We start from the raw sequence: 23792 nt of genomic DNA on the forward strand, positions 1-23792 counted from the left end.
AATTAATAAAGTTGTTTGAATTGAATTGAATTGAATTGAATTGAATTGATACAGAAACTGGCTCTGAAGGTTAAATGTCCTTTTTCAATTAACGTCTCACCTGATTGGGTGAAATGAACGCATTGTCCAATCAGAGACAGCGAGGGGCGGGACTTCCGTCTGCTGCCGGAAAGGAGGATGTGTTTGTGAGTTTGGAGGGAATTTCAATGAAAACAGTCGCGCAGTTCCTCGAAAACTATGATAAACAAATATAATATATGAACGGATAACGTTGGTCATGGATCGAAAGGCGGAGAGGCTCGGAAGTCAGCTGTGTAAAGCAGTGAAGGATGGAGACCCGAGGTGATGTGTAGCCCTCTTCCTCTCTGTGTTGTGTCTGGACATGCCTTTTGTTGACATGCGACAGCTCTGACATGCATGTTTTGTACGCAGCTAGACATCTTGCACGATATTCATCCCGATACCATAGTGCAAGTAAACTGAGCTTCCTTCCTTCCTAGCTAAGTGTTTGTTTTCTGAAGTCCTCAAAAGCACAGAGTTTTAAATGTTTTCCTGTTTGATGATCATTGTTTTAGCATTGTTTCTAAATAATCCATCAGCATTAGGGGCCTGTTTGTGTATGATATGTCCACATGATGAATGAATGAATGAATGAATGAATGAAAGACTTTATTTCGAACATAAAATAAAATAAAAACAGATACAAAATAATAACAAACAAAACAAGAGTAATAGTGTCCGAAACTTATATTTCCCTATACCCCTTTCTCACTTCTCCTCTAATAACTCATATATCATAGAATGATAATATAATATAATATAGAAACTATCCCAAATTAAATATATGAACAGCATCCCAAGTTTATTTACAACCCACAAATCCATCCGGAGTTAAAAAGTAGATATAAACCAACTCTTAAAGCAACCCTTATCACAACTCCTCCTCATCCATATACCTCCAAAAATACCTTTTTTGCATAGTATCTTTCAGATTTTTACCATTTGACATGACTGAAGCTTTTCACTGATGCACCAGCCACCAGTGAGACCTTAGTTAGGCTCTAAATATAAATATAATATAATATATATAAATATAAATAACTAGGGTAACTTGTCCTATGCTGTACAGATAAAGCACCCTGAGGAAAAATAAAACTTCCTGTTCACTACAGATGTACTTGTCATCTGTCTACATCATCTACAAATTGCAGATAAACATGATGACTTAATATACAGGGCCTAGTATTTAAAATAAGGTATTAGAATCACCTGATAGTGATACTCCTACCGTAACTATTTAGGGATGCATTGATCGGATATCAGGCCGATACTGACTGAAATAACTTGATTGGATATCGGTGACGACGGGGCCGATCCATTACATTCAATTCTATGTTTATATACAATATACGTTATATATTGGAATTTAAATTCCTGGTCAAGTTTTGACCAATTTGTTGCTTCATTAAAAAGGTTCACACTTGAATTGTATTTCCTATTCATTTTGAACATTTGTTTTTGCCAAGTTTTGGTGTATATCCATCCATTATCTGTAACCGCTTATCCTATCAGGGCTGGAGCTGATCCCAGCTGACATTGGGCGAAGGCGGGGTTCACCCTGGACAAGTCGCCAGACTATCGCAGCGCTGACACATAGAGACAGACAACCATACACGCTCACATTCACACCTACAGGCAATTTAGAGTCAACAATGAACCTAACCTGTATGTCTTTGGACTGTGAGAGGAAACCGGAGAACCCGGAAAAAACACACGCTAACACGAGGAGAACATGCAAACTCCACACAGAAGGGAACCTTGAACCTGCGACCCTCCTGCTGTGAGGTGGCAATGCTAACCACTGCACCAAAGTGCAGCCCTGTTGGTGTACAATTTATTATTTTAATAATAAATAACAATTCACTTATTAATGTATATCTATGGATTGATTTGTTACATTTTGTTTTATGAAGTTAGGAAAGCAATGTTTGAGTCAAGCCTGTTGTTGCCTTACACATAAAAGTCCCAGTCACTTCCACACAGTGAGGCGTGTAGATCAGATCGGTACTCGGTATCGGCCGATACCCAAAGCCCAGGTATCGCTATCGGGACTGAAAAAGTCGGATCGGTGCATCCCTACTCATATTAGCCACTGTGTTTAGAGTCTTTAAAGTGTCTGTGTCAAACACAGGAAGCTATTGTATAAGTGATTATGCTTTTTATTATCCACCTTTTATCCAAACTACAACATTTAGCAGGACATCCTACCTTTTTTTAGTGCAGTAAAACTGTATCCTACACTACAGATTGTAACAGATCTTTCTTCCTCGGCAGATCTGTGCTGCTGCTTCTTTCACAAGGTGCACGCCCCGACCTGGTGGGTGGTAAAGGAGTGGCTGCCTTACACTTGGCTGCTGGCAAAGAGACTGAGAAGAACACACGCTGCCTGAAAATGTTGCTGCAATATGGAGCGGACCCCGATATCAGGTATAGTTAGAACACAGTGGAAAGAAAAATCCCCATGTCACCTTGTTAGATCATTTTCCTCTTCACCTCTTCCTCTATCTGTATAACTACAGAACACATTTATTTGAAATTGCTTTTGAGATTACTGTTCTTTTGATAAACACAGCATCTGTCGGTGTATATGAAGGTTGATTTGAGCAATCCTCCACAGATTTTTTGCATCACATAAAGCCTGCAGTAACTTTACGTTGTCTCTAATAGCCTCCTCTTAAAATATAGACACGAGACACTACTAAAATTCTTTGAGCATAACAATAATGTAATGTTTTGTAAAGTTGTTTTCTTGTGTTTTTCTCCCAGGTCATCAGATGGCCTGACTCCTCTTCACATTGCTGCACTGTGGGGATGTTATCAAAATCTGAAGCTGCTCTTGATGAACGGAGGGAACCCAAACATTAAAGATAATGTAATTAATCATTTTCCATCAGTGCTGCCGCACCCGAGCTGCAACAAGATATGTACTAATGTGTGGCTTTAAATGTTTGCTTCAGTTTGGTTTACACCTGTTGTCTCCTTAACGTATGTAGGAAGGGAATGCACCAGGGCAGCTCGCAGAGCAACAGGAGAATCGAAAATGTGCCCAGCTCCTTCAGGAGCACCAGTCCAGCTCAGTGGAGACAGAGGAGGACGACTTACCTCAATTCCAATACTGTAAGAAAGTCTCTTTGAAGCCATTGTTTTGTTGGAGTTTACTTAAAACACTTCATCTGAAAAATACCACTTGAATGCAGAGGTCATTTGTCCAACTTGTGTTAGAACTTGAAGAAAACACTACATATCAGTGTTAGAAATGGAGATACAGTATATTACAGGAATATTTAGTCAGCCAGTCAAGGGTTTAACATCAAGCTCGGCTGCAAGCAGATTATATCATAGTATGATAACTAGGGGTGTAAGAAAATATCGAGTATCACAATATTATATTTTGTGATACTGTATTAAGTTTCAAAAACAATATTGATTTTTATTTAATAGTTGACATGCAAACATTAACTCAATCAACACTTTATTTTGTTTTCAAAGAGATGCACCCTCTCAGTGTTTGTGCCCTCTCAAAGTAGTGCTGTGATGTTGGATGTTACAGGGACTGTGATAAATGCGAATGCAGATCCCACTGTTCTGATTGCATAAAAAAAGTCAACTTTTACTCAGATTATATGCATATGGTGGTGTATTCTTTATACTATGACAGTTTTCCTAAAATTAGATTTAAAAAATCACAATACATTGCCTTGCTTACAGTATCACAATATAACGTACTATATTGAATCGTAAGTTATAACCATGTATCATGATATGTTGCCAGATTCTTGCCAATCCACTGCCCTAATGGTAATGTCATATCTTAGTAATACCACAATTATTACAGTGGTCATATTCCAATCTCAAGTGTTAACTTCCTAAATCCCTTGAAATACAAAAAACACACATCTGACTGTATTGATCTTGGATATTGTGTCTTAAAAATTTAGGGAACCAGGAAAAAAATACTTTGTCAATACCTGTCATCAATTTATTTATTTATTTTTTCAGACATTGTTTAGACTTTTATTTAACGGACATTTTTTCAGATCTTTTTTTTCAGAATTTTTTTGTCCGACATTTTTCAAAACTTTTTTTTTCAGACATATTTCAGATCTTTTGTTTTCCAACATTTTTCAAACTTTTTTTCAGACATTTTTTTTTACGGAAATTTTTTCAGACTTTTGTTTTCCAACATTTTTCAAACTTTTTTTTTCAGGCATTTTTCAGACTTTTTTTTTTTCTTTACCTTTTTCAGACATTGTTTAGACTTTTGTTTTCCAACATTTTTCAAACTTTTTTTCCAGACATTTTTCAGACTTTTTTTCGGACATTTTTTAGATCTTTTTTTTCAGACTTTTTTTTCGGACATTTTTTCAGACATTTCTCAGATCTTTTTTTCGGACATTTTTTTAGATCTTTTTTTTTCGGACATATTTCAGATCTTTTTTTCAGACATTTTTCAGACTTCTTTTTGGGACATTTTTCAGACTTTTATATTTTTTATTTTTTCACCTTTTTCAGACATTGTTTAGACTTTTGTTTTACGGGAATGTTTTTCAGACTTTTTTTTCCAGCATTTTTCAAACTTTTTTTTTCAGATATTTTTTCCAGACTTTTTTTTTTTTTTTTTACCTTTTTCAGACATTGTTTAGACTTTTGTTTTTTCAGACTTTTTTGTCAGACATTTTTTCAGACTTTTTTTTCAGACATTTTTCAGATCTTTTTTCAGACTTGTTTTTCAGACATTTTTCAGACTTATTTTTGGGTCATTTTTCAGACTTTTTTATTTTTTATTTTTTTACGTTTTTCAGACATTGTTTAGACTTTTGTTTTACGGACATTTTTACAGACTTTTGTTTTCCAACATTTTTCAAACTTTTTTTTCAGACTTGTTTTTATGACATTTTTCTCTGATTTACTTATTTATTCCAAAATGTGCCAGTAGCACTCACTATTTTCCCAGTCAAATAAAAAAAATAAATACAAGGCTGATCATCTGCCAAACTGTCTGTTAGTTTATAAAGATGATTTGATTTGGCTGGCTAGTAGTCATTTTCTTTCTTACCTTTTATAGAAACCATGTTGATTTTTATATCTGTTTTTTCTCCACAGCTGTGTATTCAGACCAAACAGACACATCCAGCTATCCTGAATCAGACTACAGCTTCAGTTCCCGCTCTTCTATGATAAGTGACTTCGGTGAAGCCCCATTGAGCAGCACAAGGCGCTCATCATTTTTCAACCTGTCAAACATTAATGGAAGGCCAGAGTGCAGAGGAATATCATATAACAGACTTTCTGACATGGACACTAAGAGGCATCTCAGCCAGGACTGGAACAATGCCTCCTCACATCGGGCATCTGAAGGTCCCTCCATACTATCAAGCACTCGCATGTCTGCAGCGGGACCTGCAGCTGCAATGCCGACTCTTAAGGAGGAGGATTTATGTACTGATGATGGTGTGTTCACATTGGAAGCAAGTGAACATGTTGCTACAACTGATGGCAGAGTCTCCCCCTCCAGAAGAGACACTCTCCAAGCATTTCTCTCCAGGCGAGCGAGTCGTAAGAGTGTGAGCTTCAGAAATGTGGATGAGTATTTCCCTGTTTTTAGTCCTGAATCCCCCAAACAGCAACTTGGTGTTGACGGAGGCGGCCAGTGCTCCAGCAACTTATCTTTTGACATGTCTGAGTACACTGACTTCCTGGATTCAGATCGCATGGCCACTGTTTTACACAAGCAGGGCATCGACGTCACATCTCCGGATCACGTTTATGTTTTTTGCAGGGAGAGCAGCGGGAGCGCGGAGGAGGACATGGAGAAAACGGTCATCAGTCCCTGTGATTTGGAAGAGAGCGATGATGAACGTGTAAAAGAGGCTCAGGTGGATATAGCACAACGGCCAGCCCGTTCCCATGCTGGCAGCAGTAGCAGCGGTTCTGGTAGTAGTCATTATAGTAGCTGTGAGAGCGACGACCATTACACCAGTGCTCTGGATGCTTCTATACACCCCAGACATTGTTTACTTCCAAAGGTAAAGGAGGTTTCTCTTGAGGCTGAATCTGACGAAGAGATTCAGATTTGTACAGACTCTGATTGGAATCTTCCACCTGTTCAAACAGACCCACAGATAGATTCAAAACCTGAAACTAAAGAGCATGCACCAAGTGTGTATGACAAACTGGAAGAACACCCAAACAGTGAATTGTTTGAGGCTTGTAGTGGTGCTGTTTTGGACACTTCAAGTGAATGTGGTGTTGACCAGCCAGTGGCAGACACCCCATTGAATGATGCAGCTGAGGCGTTAAAGGAAAACTTCAACCTCCCGTTCACTCCAAGTCCTTTCGTAACAGGCAGGACTCGCTCCCGGTTGAGTCGCTGCTCATTGAGAACAAGCCAAACCCCCGAGAGCCTCCTTGCCACGTCTTCTCTGTTTGAAGAGACCCTCCCCACACCGTTTCGAACACGCCGCCAGACGCCCAGATCTCAGAGCAGTGAAGACTTTTACAGTTCACCACATGCACCTTATTACACACCATCCTATGCAGACAGTAGCGCGGGACTTGCCTCCTTGTTGCCTGCTGATTGCCAGGACACACAGACCGGCACCCTCAGAGCCGGTTCAAGTGTTAGCGATAGCCAAGCCGACACTCTCGTCCTCTCCAAGAGCGTAACCGATTCTGCTTCTGAATCGCAGACTTTGTCTGACACAGTCATACTGGAGGAAAAGCAGGACTCTTCAATGGATGCTTATGAAAGAAACCTTGCAGAGGTCATAATGGCCATGCGAGGCCATAATCTTGTTGAAGGTAGGGACTTTCTGACTGATGATGTGACTAGTACAGATGAGGCAACAACAGAGAGAAACGTAAATGATGCTTCTGGTCAGGACAAAGTAGAAAGCCCAAAAGACGCCTGGATCACTGAGGACTACAGCTCTCAGCTGGACTCTGTCTCATCTTCATCCAGCTCCACCTATTTTTCCCCAAGGAGGTCCAGGGAAGATTCCGACCTTCCTTGCACTCCAGGCACCGGATGCACCCCCAGGTACAGCATGAGCCGGCTGTCGAGCTGCCGCAGGCCGCAGCACCTGGCCAGCCTGTCTTACACCCCTGGAGGGCGTCCGCTCATTCAGGATCTGGACGAACCAGTGGAGTACCTCTACACCGACTCGGAACAGGGCCACAAGCTGATCGAGACTCACGTCCCGCCTACGGCGAACACCTCACTCAGCGCCAGCATGAGTACCAGCAGCAGCAGCAGCGAGGATACCATCCTTTATGACTGGCGCTCCACGCAGCCTGACATGAGGAACGGAGGAAAGGAGAACCAGAAGCCCCAGATGGTGCCGCAGAAGGAGGAAAATGACGAGGACAAGCTGTTGCCGGAGACCAAAGGGATGACTGACAGGGAGCTGAGATCGAGGCTAGTAGAGATGGGGGAGAGCCCGGGCCCTATCAGCTGCCGTACCAGACCCACCTACATGCGAAGGCTGTGCCGTCTGTTGCAGGAGTCAAAAACCCAATCAGCACATCCCCAGCAGCAGTTAGACCAGCCACAGACAGGTAACGCTTCTGATCTTTATTTAAAGTTCTTATTTACTTAACTTGAGCCGTGATTAGGTAATGATAGTATTTCTGAATTTGTGGTTTATATTGTGAGCAGTTTTGGGATGAGATCAGGAGTGTGAGAACATAAATGGAACATAACAATTTAAAAAAATAATATATTCATAATTCTGTTAGTATTTTAAATGTATGTCTGTCCTGTGAAGTAGTGACATATTTGTGGCCTTTAGTTGGCTGTAAAATCACTCTTTTAATGAAGCATGAAAATGGAAAATTGAACTCATTATTTGTATTGAAGCTCACCACCACTGTGGGTGGATTAGATTAGAAACACTCAACGAATGAGGCGTATTAATACACTTAATATCATTTAGCTTATCGACCCTGTCACTGACACAGCGAGCAATTCTCTTGTGTTGTTTTATTTTATTTCTGTAGATTTAGGTTATAGTCCAGAATTGTGTCGCGCCCTGCGGACCTTCGAACTGCCTGACTGCCAGGCTGACGAGCAGGCTTTGTGCCAGCAGTTTGACCAGCCGGATCAAAACAGGAAGTGGAGGGAGGGCATCATCAAGTCCAGCTTCAACTACCTGCTGCTCGACCCAAGGTCTGCCGCCTCTCGATTCCTCTTTTTCTTTGCTTTCTTGTTGCAAGCTCTCTGAGGAAAGATGTTTCGCCTAATGTGACGAGATGATGCCATTTCTTACTTGGCACGGAAATCATTTCTACAACCCACTGCTTGTAATGGTAATTACAGGAGGCTATGGTGTGTTTGAAAAGCAGCCATTTGATCATTTTGGGATTTGCTGTAGGAGCTCATCCATTTATTTTGTCCCGTAATCGGAGAAACAGCTCGGTTTGTCGGTTGTCATTTATTATAAATGTCACTGTGATGATCAAAAAAGCTGGAAAATCAGGCAAAACATTTGCACAAATCAGCAACAGTGGCTCAGTAGAGAAAGCCGTATAAACTCCTCTCCATATATGTGTGTTTTTATTGATTTGGCTCCATTACAATATCACTTGTTATAAGGTCAACAGAGCTGGAACTACACTAACAAAACAGCTAATTGGCTGATTTACTAGATTAATAGACACGTGGACAAATCTACAGTAATATCTGTGTCTTCAACACTAAGCAATGTTCAGTTCCCAGTGTATCTTTAACACTGACTTGTTTCCTCATTAAGTCTTAACCACCATTGTAAGAGCCAAAACATAATGCTGACATACTGAGGTTGTGATGTAATTCACTTTTAGGAACACTAGGTGGCACTGTATTAATTGACTGACCCAGCCATGGGTATATAGGTAAGGAGGTGTGTTGTTGGCGTCAGGGTTTAGCCCGGAAGGGCAAAGGCTTTTTGACCGCAGGGATGCTGAATTGTTTGCCGTGTTGTTGTTGTTTGCTTGTTGCTATGGTAACCAGACATTCTACTTTACTACAATATTAAGAATAAATTAACTGTTATTGAGAAACCAACGAGCGGCCTGAGGATCAGTTTTGTACAGCACAACATGCAACAGAAGGTAACATCTACAGCGAAAAGCGCGTCAGTCCAGGGCTAATCACCTCAGTAGCTACAGTAGTAGACTTAGCTCCTACAATTAGTCAAAAAGCCTTTGCCCTTCCGGGCTAAACCCTGACGCCAACAACACACCCCCTTACCTATATACCCGTGGCTGGGTCAGTCAATTAATACAGTGCCACCTAGTGTTCCTAAACGTGAATTACACCAACCTCTGTATCATACATCATACATCATTTTTTGCTCTTACAACCATATCTCTGTAAGACAGATAAACACCGTTCACCCTCAAAGTGTAATTAGATGGGTCTTTGTTTTTCTTCTCTGCCAGAGTGACAAAAAACCTCCCGTTCCGCAGTCACACCATGACTCCACACGAGTGTTTCCACACATTTATCCACGCTATATTTTATGTGGGCAAAGGAAAGCGCTCCCGCCCCTACAGCCACCTGTATGAGGCTTTAGAGTACTTCAAAGGAGACAAGACTTCCAAGGTAAGGCAGCACACACTGATCCGTCTTAGTTAATTACATTTAAATTACGTGTACATTACGCATTATAAAACGCTGACCCTTTATTCTCTTTGTGACAGAAACTGTGCTCCAAAGTGCAGCACATTCTTCAGGTGTGGAACGGCGAGCAGGGTGTCATCTCTCTGCATTGTTTCCAGAACGTCATTCCAGTAGAGGCTTACACAAGAGAGGCCTGCATGGTGGAGGCCATCGGTGAGTACAAGGAGGGGTCAAACTCATCACCAATTATCTTTGTTAAGTTGCAAACAATAATGTAACCTACTGGACTGTATGAAACATCTGTTAATTTTTCCAGAGGAAAATCCACAAATGAAACGACAAACTTGGAGAACATTGATCTTATGCCAGTCCAGCATGTCAATAACTTTAATTCTCCAATTGTCCCAGGGTTGAAGATGCTCACCAATCGGAAGCGAGGCGATTTTTACGGCGTGGTGTCCAACTGGCAGTTGAAGAAGAAACGGGACTTAGGCGTCCACCTGCTCTACCGGGCCATGCAGATCTTCCTGGCAGAGGGAGAGAGACAGCTCAGACCAGCAGACATCAGACAGTAGTGACCCCCACTGGAGGGGGGTAAGAACAGCAGTCGAAAGCACAGATGGGGTAATACCACTAGTTCAGCCTACCATGTCTGAACAGGGCCAAAGTTTGTTTCCAAAAACTTTCTTCCCAGTAGGACATTTTGCTTCTCAACTGCTGTAGCACTAATGACTTTTCCAAATTGATTCAAGCATAATCAAATTAGCTGATTAGCTGTCGCATTAAACATAAACAAGTTAATTCATAATGTCTTAAAAACATATTTACCAACAAAGCTAGGAGTGTTATTTACAAAAGAAGCATGGTAGTTAATCATGTACTTTTTGTAGTTAAAAACTGTTAGAGCACTATAGCATTAGAGCATTATTAAACTTAGCATTATAGGGTTTAATGGATAAATCAACAATGAAATGTATAGTTTTAGAAACTTAAAGGGAGAGTTCAGGTATTTCTCAGTGAGGTAGTGTGAGGTACTTATTCACAGTCAGTGTATTACCTACAGTAGATGACGGTCGGCAAGCCCCCAGTACATTCAAGAGGACATTCATTGTATAAACAACAATGAAGACGATTGTTCCTTAATATGATATGCATCATTTAAAAAAAAAAATCAACTCATTAATGCGAAGCAAAGGGCTGCGAAATCTGACAGAGAGACAGTACGCTATATTTAGAATATTTTTGCCAGTTTACCTTGCCATGAGACGCTATACAGTCTTTAATTCTGACAGGGAACTGAAGCCGTTATCTGTGCTCTCGCCAAAGCAAACAGACTCCATTGGGGAAAAAAACGCTGCCTCGATCAGTTAGTTTGTGTTATTGTGTGCCTTTGGTTAGTTCTGATTCACCAAAGTCACACAACAGCACAAACAAACTAACCGATCGAGGCAGCGGTAGACCAGCAACTCCCGTGTTCTGTGAGGTAGAGTGTCTGGTGGCTTTGACGAGAGCATAGATGGATACAACTGCTTCAGTTACCCGTTGGAAAGGCAAGGGAAAACGGTGGAAATATTCTAAATATAGCGTAAACTTAAACCCATGGAGATTTTGTTTTTAGGTGAGACTTTCTTTTAGGAGGCTAAAATACGTTTTGCCGCCGGCCCCGTCCACAGCAGCACATTGCCTTGCTTCCAGACTCCTGTCTGCTTCTCCAAACTGGGGGCGTGCCGACCGTCATCTACTGTAGATAATACACTGACTATGGAGAAGTACCTCATACAACTATTCCTTTAATGTGTAAAATGTGACTGAATATAATTTGTTTACATGGCTGGATTTCCATTTTGTTTGTTGTGCTATTTTGTCACTGTTAAAAAAAAAATGCATTACAGGGAAGCCGATGATATGATAGCGTCCAGTAGTAATAGGTTTTTGTGTGTATACAATTCTTTTAGAAGTGTCAATATATTGAGATATGTAGAAATCGGTTGCTTAAGTTTGTCTGTAGTACATCGGCACTAGAAATGTTAAGATCAGTAGACTGTCTAAGTTGGTAGCAGAACTAGTTTGTATTAGTTAACGTCATTGGGTTGGCAATAGTTGTCTCACAATCTCATCTCATGGTTCACACACTGTCCAGGGTCAGCAAGCTTCAAAACCATTCATTATCTCCTCAGGGTAATGCACTTGATCAATTATCTTGGAGCTGCATATATTCTTTATTTCACACAAAAGGCATTCATACTAACTATTGACAACATCATTTTGTATTTTAGAAATCTATTTTTTTATGTCCCTATCCCATTGAAGAAAATCAAAGCATGAGATCATATAGGGGAGTAAAAAACACCTGATCTGTGGCATTTACTTTTAATTATGAAATTGATATGAATTAATGTCATGAAACTAATTACCTATGATAATTAAACTATAAAACCATGGATAGTACAATGATTAGGTATGCGGACACTTTTTTCTATTTCTCATTGTTCTAAAAATAAAGCCCCTTCATTGTGTTTCATACGTTTCCTTGATTGATTGTCAAAAATGAATTTATCAGTTTCAATGTGTCATAATGTGATAATGCATGTATACATGTTATGAAGTACTCTCTTTTCATTATGATCATTAACTTCTACTTACCCCACCCCTTTATTTAGCATTTATGTAAATGTAGGAATAAGAAAAATACAAATGACATAAACCTGAACTGGGAGACTCTTTGGTCCTTCTCATGTCCTGTTGTTGGGCGTCCCTCTAGTGGACAAAAGAAGTCATTAACTTTGTTCTTCAGTCTTGCGTTCTTCCGTCTCTTCACAGTCTTCATCCACTATGATTCATTCAAATTAATGTTTGGTGTTGATATTACAAACCGGTCTTTCATGGAGAGCTGTATATTGTGCTTAGGTCTAATACCCCTCTTTAACAACATATTCAAAAACTAAATTTAAATCATTCAGAAACTGTCTATCTTTACAAATGTATAACATTTTGCCAATAAGGGCTTCAGTTGCCTCAATCCTAAAACACAATTCAGGCTTTAGTGTGCCATACAGTCTTTTGCTGTGCAAGAATGAGTTGATTTTCTTTTTTTGTCATCATGCACATCCTAATTAAAGAACAGTAGTCTTCAACTGCTGTTATCATGACTTATTCACTTTCATAGATCTGCAGCTTCTTGCTAATGGTTTGACATTATTTTATCACAAGCATCACAGTGGTTTATACAATGAATGTCCTCTTGAATGTTCTCTTGTATAAAGTCAGCCTTGAGACATTAAATTACTTGACTGAGCAGAGCTGCAAATCTCATCTGAGTATTTGCTCTCCTGCACCCTGCCCATGCACACATTTCTCAATTTGGTCTTTTGAGATAATGGTATTAAATGTGCAGAATATGTGTATATTTTGTATAAAATACAAGTATATTTAAGAAAATATTTGAAATATTGGTGATACTGATCTCCAATCATCTCCTGTCTCCAAAGCCCATAGTGCGTAAATTAAATTTAAAGACCACATGCACCTGTACTGTTCCTCTGTCTGTGCTGGTCAAGCAGATAATTAGCTCTGTTCAGGTTTTCATTGAAATACTGTGCAAGTACTTTCCTGACAAGATAAATGAAAATGATTTCAATTTACTGGAATTATACAATGTCTCAAATTGTGGTTTGCAAAATGTGTTTTTAATTGTGCAAGCTGGGTGAGCAGCTGGCTTTAACTAAAACTATTTCATATGAATTATATTTACGTCACATCCCTCGTCCTAGATTTTAATTGATATGAAATGTCATTTAACCTTAAATGATATAGGAAATATGATTATCATGACATAGCAGTCTACTCTGAGGCCTAAGTGAATTCAGGCAACAAGGAGTCAGCATTAACAGTGAAAAAAAGTAGTGTGATTGATGTTTGCATTTTGTTGGCTGTTGCATGTTGAGTGACTCATAAAAGTTTTGTTGGGCTTGTCATTTTCAGTTGCAAGTTCTTTTTTTATTTTAACTGCAGACTGTTCGGTTTGCTGTGGTTGTGTGTACAGTAGTTTCTTTTTCTGTGTGTTGTATGTAATAATCTGTTGAACCAAAAGACATTTGTACATGGTATAGTAAGTCATTAAAAAGTCATATAAAATGTTATAGTATATTGCAAAAAAAAATCAGACGGTCTATATCTATTTCACTGACTATGCTTTTGGTATGACTTTTTTATGACTTTTTTTTCAATATACTATACTATGACTGTTTTCAACAAACTTTACTTATGACATACTATACGAAGACTTTTTTATGACTTTTTTCGAAAAACTATACTAAGAATGTTCCTGACTTTTTTCTACATACTATAGAATGACTTTCATGGCTTTTTCCGTAATACTACACTTTGACTTATTTATGACTTTTTTATCTACTATACTATCACTTTTTTCTGATTTTTTTTTCGACAGACTTTGCTATTACTTTTTTTTCGAAATATGGTAAATGGTAAATGGACTTGGACTTATATAGCGCTTTTCTAGTCTTCCGACCACTCAAAGCGCTTTACACTACATGTCAGCATTCACCCATTCACCCACACATTCATACACTGATGGCAGAGGCTACTAAGGTCCAACTTTGCCCATCAGGATTTAATCTAAATACTCATTCACACACCGATGGCTATGCCTCCGGGAGCAATTTTGGGGTTAAGTGTCTTGCTCAAGGACACATCGACATGTGACCCGGAGCAGCCGGGGATCGAACCACCGACCTTCCAATTGGTGGACAACCTGCTCTACCCTCTGAGCCACAGCCGCCCCGGCCCATACTATACTATGACTTTTTTATGACTTTTTTCGACTTACTATCCTTTTACTATTTTTGGCATACTATACTATGACTTTTTCCTGACTTATTTCGACATACTATACTATGCCTTTATGACTTTTTATGACTTTTCTCGACATACTGTAGTATGACTTTTTTTCGACATACTATACTATGACTATTTCCACCTTTTTCTTTTACATACTTTATGATGATTTTTTTCGACATTATGTACGAAGACTTTTTTATGACTTCTTTCGACATACTATACAGATTTTTTCACGCTTGCACCAATGCAAGCAATGGCAGCAATGGCACCATATAGTGGTTAAGAGGGTACTACATAATGGCGTCCACCCACAATGGGCATGCCCTCCGCACGTGGGGACATTAATTAATTGATCCTTTCACTGCAGTATCATTTAAAAAAAACTTTAGACATACTGTCCTATGACTTTTTTTTTACCCTTTTTTGACATACTATACTATGACATTTTTTTTTTTTCCGACATACTATACTATGAATTTTTTTTTACTATGACTTTAAAAAAAAAAAATTTCAACATAATATACTATGACTTTTTTTCAACATACTATATTATGAATTTTTTTGTTTTTTAAATTCGACACACTATACTATGACTTTTTTTACATACTATAATATGACTTTTTATTTTTTCAACATACTATACTATGACTTTTACATTTTTCAACAAACTATACTATTAGCTTTTTTGGACATACTATACTATGACTTTTTAATTTTTTCGACATACTGTCCTGTGATTTTTTTTGACAAGATATACGATGACTTTTTATTTTTTATTTTATTGACATACTATACTATGATTTTTTATTTTGTCCAAATACTATACTATGAACTTTTTATTTTTTCTACATACTATAGTATGACCGTTTTTTGACATACTATATCTTTACTTTTTTGTAGTCTTTTTCTGACATATCATATTATGATTTGTGAAATGGCTCAGGCTGGTTAGATAGCTGGTTGTGGGTTCGATCCCTATGTGACACAGTGATTTTTTAGGATCAACTTCAAATGAAGAAGTCAAATACAGAAAGAAACACCACATAAGTGTATCTATGTAAAAAAAAAAGTCATAGTGTAGTGTGACGAGGAGATTAATAAAAAAGACATAGATTAGTATGTCGAAAAAAAGTAATAGTATAGTATGTCAAAAAAAGTCAGACTATAGTATGCTGAAAAAAAGTCAGAAAAAAGACAGTATAGCATGTCGAAAAAAGTCATAGTATAATATGTCAAAAAAGTCAGAGTATAGTATGTCAAAAAAAGTATTATATAGTAAGTCGCAAAAGAGTCATACTATAGTATGTTGAAGAGAAATCATAAAAAGACAATATAGTATGTCGCAAAAAAGTTATACTATAGTATGCTGAAAAAAATCATAAAAAAAGACATAGTATAATATGTCGAAAAAAAGTCATAGTATAGTATGTCGAGAAGATTAATAAAAGTCATAGATTAGTATGTTGAAAAAAGTCATAGTATAGCATGTCGAAAAAAAAGTCAGTATAATATGTCAAAAAAGTCAGAGTATAGTATGCTGAAAATAAGTCATAAAAAAGACAGTATAGCATGTCGAAAAAAATGTCATATAATAGTGTCGAAAATAAGTCATAAAAAAGACATAATATAGAATGTAAAAAAAAGTCACAGTATTGAAGAAAAGTCATGCTATAGTATATTAAAGAAAGTCTTAAAAAGACATAGTATAGTATGTCGAAAAAAGTATTATATAGTATGTCGCAAAAGAGTCATACTATAGTATGTTGAAGAGAAGTCATAAAAAAGCCATAGTATAGTAGGTCGAAAAAAGTAAAGAAAAGTCTCAGTATACTTTGTGAAAAAAAGCCATAGTATAGTATGTTGAAAAAAAAGTCATAGTACAGTATGTCGAAAAAAAGGTCATAATATATTATGGCGAAAAAAAATCGTAGCATAGTATATAAAAAAAAGTCATAGTATAGTATATCGATAAAAATTCGTAGTTTGGTATGTGGAAAAAAAGTCATACAGTATGTTGAAGAAAGTAAAAAAAAGTCTTTGTATACACTGTGAAAAAAAGGCATAGTATATTATGTTGAAAAAGTTTGAAAAAAGTCTCAGTATACATTGTGAAAAAAAGCCATAGTATACTGTAGTTTGTTGAAAAAAAGTCATAGTACAGTATGTCGAAAAACAGGTCATAGTGTATTATGTCAAAAAAAAATTGTAGCATGGTATGTCAAGAAAGGCATGGTATAGTATATCGAAAAAAATTCAGTTTAGTATGTGGAAAAAAAGTCATGCTATAGCATGTTGAAAAAAGTCATAGTATAGTATGTCGAAAATAAAGTAAAAAAAAAGTCATAGCATAGTATGCCGAAAAAGTCATAGTATTGTATGTCGAGAAAAGATTGATAAAAAAGTCATAGATTAGTATGTCGAAAACATGTCATATTATAGCATGTAAAAAAAAAGTCAGGGTATAGTATGTCAAAAAAGTCATAGTATATAGTATGCTGAAAAAAGTAATACAAAAACATACCATCAGCTTTTAAAAAGGTGTTTGTGTGACATTTCTGCCTCTGACAATTGATTTAAAAAGCCTCTAGGATCTAGTTTTTTAATAAATACATATTTTGATATTCATATTGCTTTGAGGTGCAGGGCTCTCACTTTTTGCTGTATAAATCATGCTAATAATATCTTTGTTATGACCATCATCAAAGTAATGAAAACTATTTTTTTTCCTTCTACCTCAGGTAGGGGTATCTGAAAACTAAAGCCCTTTTGAGGATTTGTGCCTGTACTAATAATAATAATTGTACCTCTGAATATTGTATATAGATTAAAATAAGCATTAAATCAGTGTCACATTAATCTCACATTCTTACTTTTCTGAATATTCAAAGGAATATTTGACTCTGTTACATCCAACCTCATCACTTTCACATCTCCCAAACCGAAAGAAGAACGAAGGAACAAACAAAGACCCACCACATCTTTGAGGGCGGAACTGGTGACTTTATTTGATAAAATACAGCAACTCAAAGAGCATGCAGTTCATATTTCATTACACATAAACAGTTGATGGTAAAATGACATGTCTACCGTTAAAAAGATTATGAAATATTAATATACTTACATTTACTTTTGAGTGGTTTGGCTGTTAGTATTATCTTGAAAAATTGGGTTGACCTTTAATGACTAAATCCATTTATCTAATTTATCTTTTTGGAATGCATCTATTCATAGTCAACATATTGTTTCTGGTTATTTTTCATGTAATATTTACAACATTTAAATAATTCATCAGACCCTGGATGCAATGCAAGCTATATACTCGGTGTACTTTTCTTGAAAGGTCATTTTCTTCCAACTATCTCTTGCATCTTTCTTCTTCTTCCTCCTCTTCTCTAGCCAGACTCGGGGCCCCTACGCCTCAGCAAGCGTGATCGAGATGCAATCTGAACTGCCTGTCAATTCACACTGCCTGTGTGTGCCTGTTGTTGGTGGGAGGCGAAGGGGGGGGAGACAGGCGGAGAAATAAATAATGCCATCATCAGCATATCGTGACGCTATTCCTTGTGACGTTCGGATGAAATCTGGGACACAGTTGCATTCATCGTTCAGTGAGCTCTTCCACATAGTTAAACCCACCGACAGCAATGAATGTTGATTGTGACCTTTGCTGTGGTTTGGAAGCTGAAAGTATTTTCTGTTTGCTTCTTTGTGAAGGATGTATGCAGCGCTCTTCATGGGATTTTTCAAGGAGTCATGCCTGTGTGCAGGTTTCTGCATGTGTTTTACCTCTTTTCCTTCTTTCTTTAGACACTGAGTGACAAATACTGGCCACAGGGTACAATCAACGGTCGATGGTTTTTCCAATTTAGCTGAAAACTCACCGACAGCGTTGAATGTTCACTGGGGCGAGCACAGACCTGATGGTGACCAGGGATGACAGTCTGCTTAGAAATGCAGGGGGAGCAAGTCTTCTCTGTGGGCAAAGAGGCTTCTAACACTCACCCTCTCTCACTAAATCACTCTTTCATTCTACGAACGGGAAGGACACTGAAAAAGTCATGAGTGTTTCACCATACTTTGATGATGCTATCTTTTCCATCTAGGCTTATGAGAAAACTACAGAGGTCTATTCTATTTCAGTTTACATTAGTGGTCTTACTTCTAGAGTTGTCAAATTCATAACACACACATCATACACATCATGAAAACCTAAGTCTGCTTTTTCATTGCACCTGGTGTGGGCCATCCACTACCTGAGGATAAGAGACATGAAAAATAATTAATATGAAATTATGAAGGATGGTTGTAGCGGGTTCAGTTTTAAAAGCGAGAGTGTAGATATTGGCATTGTATGAAACTAGAAAAAACCTAAAGAATCCATTGGTACCAACCATGTCATACTAGCTTGTCGATAAGGAGGCGAAATAACGTTTCAAACTTATTGATTTCCAAACAAATTGATTTCCAATGATAAATATATACATACATTTGCATAAAGCAAGGATATTTGACCACTCCCATGTTGATAAGAGAATTAAATACTTGACAAATCTCCCTCTAAGGTAGATTTTGAACAGATAAGAAATGTGTGATTCATTTGTGATTAACTATGGACAATCATGTGATTAATCACGGTTATATATATACGCAGTTTATTGTTAAAATTATCAGTCTACTGTGCTCTTTCCTCTACCACAGCCCTTGCAAAATATTACCTTCCATGACACATGGCTATTTTGACACCAAAGACAGTGTCAGTGTGTGGGAACACATTTTACTTCACTGCAAGTAGCAGTTAGAAGGGGGAAGTAATCTTGAAACTCCTGACTCATAGCGAGTTTTTAGTGAACACAGCACCTGGGTGGAGGCTGCAGCTAGTCGCCTGTATTAAAGCACAGCGGTACGGCCTCTAGAGACGCACCAGCATGCCTCGAGGGCTTCGTGCAAGGTGGAGGATGAGGCAGACATCGGGTATGAAACTGTCGACTCACCCATATCTATAGCGTCTGTTGTTTCGCTATGATGTGGCACTGTGGCTGGAGAGGGGTGTTTTTTGTTTTTCTTACACCAATACCAGTAAAGAAACTGTCCGCCATCTTGTACAAAGGTTTCCTTGCACACTGCTGAATCATTGTTGCTCATCATGAGAAAAAAAAGGGTAGAGTTTGTGAGAGGCTCAAAATTCAAATACCACAGAGCTGCTGTAGCAATTAGATACGACTTGACAATAAAACTGTGGCAATGAGTCAAGATGTGGTCGGATGATTGTAATTGTTGGAACTCTTTTACAGCAGGATAAGGAGTGACTAAGATGATGTGGTGGATACCTTATGTCCTGCCAAATACTCATTTCACACAGAAAACAGAGCTAAAAAAAATAACGCTATGACTCTGATAACCGCTACTACGAAGTAAAAACAAAATTAGTATTTATAACTGAAGATTTTTAAAGACTTGAATTTCTACTACGTGCCTGACAGCAAAGAGTGTGCTTCTTCTCTTCTTTCTTTTGGATCACAAGAGCTGCTTCATGCTTTGTCACTCCCTCAGTCCTCTGAAAAGCTTGTCATGTGTGAGCAAAAACAAAAATATAATCATAACTCAAAATACATCAATCAAAATCCAGTTTGCTAGATGTTGACACGTCACCCTAGCTCGGGCCAAAAAGCACAGTCCTTGCTGAGAGGGACACCGCAAACTCGGCCTCTCTCCACTCTCCCGAACAGTGATTTGAGTGACAGTGTTGGAATTGACAGAAGTGGATGAGAAGTAATGTTGCTTTATAAGGTCTTCTCTGGCCGCAGGACGAGGGTGACAGTAGGAAGAAAGATCCGGGACACGCAACTAGAGAGAGAAGGGCCCTGAGCTGACAATGTGGCCCTAATTTGAATGACAAGGTCTGCACATCAGCCCTCAAACCAGCCTGGGTTGGGATGATGAGTGAGCTAAGGGGAGATAGGAAGGAGAAGGGAGAGAGCGAGAGGAATAAGAAGAGACAGAGGGGGGGAGGATGGAGAGGGCAGGCAGGGGTGTCCTTCCTTCAAACATGCTGGCCTTAATGGCACAGACAGCTCTGACATTTAACCACTGAATCATTTTTAGATAAGTGGATGTGGTAGTCTGTGTGGGGAGAGTTGGGACTTGTAAAAATTTCAGGAGGCTGTTTTTATGTCTAAATATAAAGAGCTTTGGAAAAGACAAGAAAAAAAAACTCTACGTAATAATGGCGATCACAGAACATGGTCGATCTGCCAAATGGATACAATAAATTCAATTCAAGGGTAGATGGAAGAGAAGAGAAGCAAGCTTATGGCAGTAAATTGCTGGACCAGTTGGGAGAGTCTGTGCAGGAGACGAGACCTGATCGCCGTCACTTATTTAGTAACTACTCTCGAGGTTGTCTTGAACAGAACCCACAGTTGGTTTCGTGATGTTGCTCAATAGAAAACCAAAACTGTAATGGGCATCTCCCAAAGGGGAATTACTATGAATGTGTGATACATGACACCACAGAATGGCAACATATGCTGAGCAGATTGTGAATGAAAGAAAGCTGTAAAAAAAAAAAGAAAAATGTAAATGTCAAAGCTGCACCAAGGAGCGCTGACAACAGCAAACCAGAGGAACGGGTTTGTGTAACACATACCGTCAAAGTTTCACAGCTAGTACTGCGGGCACTGTCAAAACAATTCGGTAACTCCAGAATGACAAATCATACAGTAAGGGATCGATTTACTCCAAAATAACAAAAGAACCATCTGTAGTCAACGTTACAGTAGCGTGTGAACTTCTTTATTAATGTCAAAGGATATCCTTTCATGTACTGAGATGAAGGGAGAATGTTGGGCTGACAATACGACCAAAGAGGCGACATATTGGGGCAGTTTTTGTGCAACTTCTTGTCTACATAGGACTATCCTCTACTCCTCCATCTCACTGCCCTCTAGTATCATCACTCCATACGGATCATTTTAGGCATGCAAAACTATGAAACTAAAAAAATGCATTTAAGAGTCAATTTTTTTTTTTTTAAATCATGAATTCATGAATATGAAAATTGCATGCTAAAAAGATTTTAAAAAGATAAATAGTTAATAAGTTAATTTATACACATACATATATATATATATATATGTGTCCAGAGATAAAACTGCAAATGTAGCTGCAAAACTGGCTACACATGAGCTGAAATCTACAATCTAAATCTCAATAAAAATAAAAACTACTGAAAATGTTACAGTCAAGACAGTGATGAACTGAGCAATGACATTAATGTTCTTTATTGTTAGCTAATGTTAGTAATATTTAATGTTATTAAAAGTTTTTACTGCACTTTATACTGGAGAAACAACAACAAAAAATGTTGGGTTGAAATACAGGCCTCATTATTTCATTATAAATATGTCTCTACTGCTTTAATCAAATATTTTGTCACATTGAAGGTGTCTGAAAAACATGTGAATAAAAACTAAATCTGCCAGCCAGTTTCCAATTAGACTTTAACTATTTGGTTTTCATAAAAACACTTCAGTGGAAACCCCAGTTTATGTCTCTCACTCCTCTCTCTCTTTCTGGAGGGGGAGGAAATTCCTGGCGAGGGTGCTGTGAGTTGTTGCTCTCTGCCTGCAGGTACAGACCGGCCTCTTCTGTCTGCCTGTCTGCAGATATCATACCGCGACGTGATCTGTTTAGCTGCCTGACTTAATGCTCACCTGCTCGCACGCCTCCGGCTCTGTGTGTGTGTGTGTGTGTTTGCGTGAGTGTGTGTGTTGACTTCTTCTGTCTCCTCACAGCTGGAATGGCGTCTCCCTCTTTATCTGCTGCCCTGCGATTACAGACACACACACACACAGGGAAAAGATAGATGGACTTTTAATACACTGACAAGACAAATTTAAACACCGTTAACCTTCTAGCAAACAAAAAAGCCGTGAACAAGAAAACACACACTATGACTGACAAGCTGGACTGGAAAGAATGGGGCTGATTACAGTAATTGGGGGAGAGGAAGTGAGGAAGGCAGGATTGTACGTGCACCGAAACACGGACATAAAACCGCACATTTGCAAGAATTTATCAAAACTAGCAATACTTGTTTCTGTTTCTGTTTCATGCTTTTCAATACATTTGAATATGTAGAGGTTCTTTGTGCATTAAATTAAGTAGAACAAGAGCCTCAATTCCCACTTGTGCTGAAACTGGATGCTTCCCTCCGTGTCGAAAGGGCTCTGGATTTTATGGTGTGCCAAGCAGCATATTATGTTGTATATTTTTTCGTTATTTCATCCTCAGGTTGTCACGGTGCTGACAGATGCAGGCTGACGTGTACGACCACGCTCACAAAACACACTTGAGTAGGGGTCTGAGTCCAGCTGGAGGTGGTCTCCTGCCAAACCTGCAGGCAGGCTGACTGTATTCATATTCATCACGCACACACTGATTGGAACTGACAGGACACACACACACACACACAGAGGCGCACACACACAGCTGGGAAAAAAATATCTCGGGTGAGTAAATCAATATTTCAAGGGCAACTTTCTAAAAAAAAAAAAAAATAACGAGTTTGCCACCTCTGCTGCATTATTCTTTGACTTCTTTTTCTCCTATTTTATCTACATTCACAAACAATATCTGCACTGTATATTTAAAAAAAAAGGGCAGGGCCATTGAGAACAGACACATAGAAGTGGATGTGAGAAAGAGACAGCTACAACTGGATGTAGACTAGCAGCAGTGAGTAATGTCATGGGAGAGGAGCAGACTGGGGAGAAAAAGCAAGAAGTGAATAATAGCCAATAGGCTGGGAGAGCGACAGGAGCGAAAGAGATGGAGGAAGCCTCTCTCTCTCACACACACACACACACACACAGCAGAGACTCCGCAGGGCGCCAAATAATAACCTTCCTTGTCATTATCATCGCCCAGCCAAACCGCTCACCACTCCTCCTTCTCCTCCACCTCCTTCCGTCTTCAACACAATCATTGCCCTATCGTTTACAGTGGGCTGCTAAATGGGAACATCAATAGACACATCCATTAGCAGTGCGAGTCCTTTCCTCTCTGATTCTCAAGTGCTTTAATAGCCGTCACACACACGCACACGCACACACACACTCTCAAGCCACACCTCGGCCGACTGTTAACCAAGCTAGCCTCGCGCAGGCCGAAAGGCGAATTGATGGAGTGTGTCATTACAGCTGGTTAGTAAGACGGTTCTTTCCGTGAGGACGTCAGTTAACCTGAAGCTAGAAACAACAAGGACGGGGCTGCT

The 23792-nt window shown here is 38.7% G+C and overlaps 1 protein-coding gene and 1 long non-coding RNA gene across 2 annotated transcripts in view; one reads left to right on the forward strand and one right to left on the reverse strand.

Annotated features, from left to right (window-relative positions):
• The first annotated feature begins 153 nt into the window (after window positions 1-153).
• On the forward strand, window positions 154-12182 carry LOC141767361 (uncharacterized). The gene is made up of 10 exons (XM_074634573.1): window positions 154-342; window positions 2335-2487; window positions 2827-2932; window positions 3054-3177; window positions 5164-7617; window positions 8059-8227; window positions 9481-9643; window positions 9742-9874; window positions 10070-11045; window positions 11246-12182. Exons 1-9 carry the CDS (start codon window positions 278-280, stop codon window positions 10234-10236), a joined length of 3534 nt encoding a protein of 1177 aa, XP_074490674.1. The 5' UTR covers window positions 154-277; the 3' UTR covers window positions 10237-11045; window positions 11246-12182.
• Window positions 12183-17497: 5315 nt separating this feature from the next.
• The window catches only part of LOC141767363 (uncharacterized), a 32743-nt gene continuing 26448 nt past the window's right edge, over window positions 17498-23792 (reverse strand). The window contains exon 4 of the long non-coding RNA XR_012593829.1: window positions 17498-22343. This is a non-coding gene — a long non-coding RNA (uncharacterized LOC141767363). The remainder of the gene's footprint in view (window positions 22344-23792) is intronic.

Source organism: Sebastes fasciatus, chromosome 5 (assembly GCF_043250625.1).
Source record: "Sebastes fasciatus isolate fSebFas1 chromosome 5, fSebFas1.pri, whole genome shotgun sequence".
Classification (NCBI taxonomy): Eukaryota; Metazoa; Chordata; class Actinopteri; order Perciformes; family Sebastidae; genus Sebastes; species Sebastes fasciatus.